The sequence below is a fragment of the Frankliniella occidentalis genome, unplaced genomic scaffold, assembly GCF_000697945.3.
Source record: "Frankliniella occidentalis isolate FOCC.00 unplaced genomic scaffold, Focc_3.1 Scaffold20, whole genome shotgun sequence".
Lineage (NCBI taxonomy): Eukaryota > Metazoa > Arthropoda > Insecta > Thysanoptera > Thripidae > Frankliniella > Frankliniella occidentalis.
In genome coordinates this window covers 1927999-1930199 of record NW_026267150.1, presented here as the reverse complement: position 1 = coordinate 1930199, position 2201 = coordinate 1927999, and the positions used below count along the sequence as shown (strand labels likewise).

The window sequence follows — 2201 nt, the reverse complement described above, 5'->3', positions numbered from 1 at the left end:
AGTTATGCACGCAGAAGTCCGGTGCTAGTTACAAAAATTGTCCTTGACATTTAGAGTGTACGCTGACTTCGACCGTCGCGTAATCGCCGCATCGGTTGATCACGCTACCCGTTGGACTCGGTGTCCGTTGGTATCTTACCAAACGCACTATGGTGTTTTGTCATCTTCTCAACTTCACTTCTTCAACTTAAAGGTTGGGATCAATGAAAGAGTACAACAGTAGTAATCAACTGAGAGAGGAGGCGAAGCGAAGCGGGCTATTGGTCTGTGCGCGGGGGCCCGTGTAAGGGCGGGCGCAGCCGGCGGCGCGGCGTGTGATGGACAGGGGGTGAGAGAGAGAGAAAAAGAGAGAGAGAGAGAGAGAGAGAGAGAGAGAGAGAGAGAGAGAGAGAGAGAAGATGGAGGGCGTTCGATGGGGCGCTTTACCACTATTTTCGATTGTACACTTATTTCGCAGCTGATCCCCCCACCCTTCCCGGTGCGGGGGCGTGGGGCGGGGTGGGCCACACACAATTAAAACACCGCGACCCACCCGTGGCGGCGGTCGCTGCTGCTGACCACGGCGGCGTTCAGCACCGGTCGATGATCCTGGCGATACACCCGTGTCCACCAGCTCCGCAAGCTCGGACTCCAGCCCTCCTCCAGGAGTCTCCAGCTCTACTCGACTCCTCGACTGCACCCGTCCCCCCGAGTGCCGCAGCGCGTCTCGGCTCTCCTTTCAGTCTGCACACGGCGGTTGGTCATCCCAAGGCCGGCCCGCGCTGCCCCAGCTGCACCCCGCCCCCTCCTCACCCCCCTCCTCTTGCCGCCCCGCACTACGATGTTATGAGACGGTCGTAAAAAAGGTTGCGAAAGTTTTTCCGTCCCTGTCCTCCTATAGCGCGCGCGCGGGCCAAGCCGCGGGAGGGAGCTCTCTCGTGCAGCCAACAGATGAATTAACACAGATAGTTTCGGGGGGGTGGGGGGGCACGACGCGTGGGCGGAACCGACAGCGCGGAGACAGGACTCGGGCATTTCGTGGAGAAGGGGCAGCCAGGGCAGCCAGTCCCTCAGTGAACGGGGGCGGGGGCAGGCAAAGGCAGCCTCGGGGGCGGGTCTAGGGCTTCCCCGCGTGGGCGGACGGCGTGGACACAGACGGGGTCTAGTCGGTGGTTGGTAAAGCCGGGCGGGGGGATTCTATTCGGGCGGATAGTCTTTGACCAGGGATGATGATGCGTCCTTCTTGCTTGACTTCGCGGTTTCTGACTTCCGCACTTCTGTTGCAGGACCGACACGCTATGCGGTGGCTGGCACTCTGGGCGGTCGCTTCCTTCACGCTCCAGGGCTTCTGCCTCGCCACAGATGACACGTCCTCGTCGGCGCACGACGTCGTCGCGCCGGAGGACGCCAACCACCAGCTCGTGAGTAGAGGAGCGAGCAGAGGGGACGGGGAGCTTCGTCACCCGAGGCACATTGATGCACAGAGATAAGTGCACAATGCTGCGTTATTAATGACATGTACCGCTACATCGACATCAGTCCCATCGTAAAGCAAATGTCTGTAGTTTGATGTGTTTTTCTTCCCCCCGTTTGGTTTGGCGCCTGTGACTTTCAGGGTAGGCCAGCCCGCAATACATGCATACACTGCAGGCGAGATATTGCCTACCTATCAGGCGCTACGAGAGCTAAAGAAGCCCGAAAAACCTGTTGTCCCAGCTAGGAGACCCGCGGGCCACTTTTGTTAATAATTGTCATTCGCGCTCTCTCAGCCGTGTGGGTCACCCATAAACGCCTGCCTCTCTCGCCTCGCAATGACTGATCCTATCGTTATGACCCCTGGCATAAGCCCAATTCGGCAAATTCGTTACGGTGAATGACGGACGTAACTTCAGGTCGATCGCAAAGTTGGCTTATTTCAACTTTTTTCGAGGCTTCCCCGCCGCACTGTAGCGACCGACGCGACCGCCTAGCAGACTGCCTTCCACCCCGCCCCGCCACCACCCCTCGGGACCCGGGGGCTGATACGGCAGAGGACGGGCCTTAGACGGGGCGATCATTTTATACGGGGATGTTGCGCGATAAGGCATAACCCCCCTCCTCCCCCCCACTTGGTCCATACCCCGTCCCCACAACCACCCCTCATACACTCCGTGGCCTACCCTACACCATGACATCGTGCCTCACGTCGAGCACGCCGGCACAGCCTCCCACCCCCTCACCCC

At 59.6% G+C, this 2201-nt stretch overlaps 1 protein-coding gene across 1 annotated transcript in view; it reads left to right on the top strand.

The window, feature by feature from the left end:
• LOC127748640 (prothoracicostatic peptide-like) overlaps positions 1-1400 on the top strand; it is a gene marked incomplete at its 3' end in the record, with an annotated part of 51220 nt that extends 49820 nt beyond the window's left edge. Inside the window, 1 exon segment of the mRNA XM_052264629.1 lies at positions 1266-1400. Coding sequence (XP_052120589.1) covers positions 1278-1400 — 123 coding nt within the window.
• Positions 1401-2201: the final 801 nt, after the last annotated feature.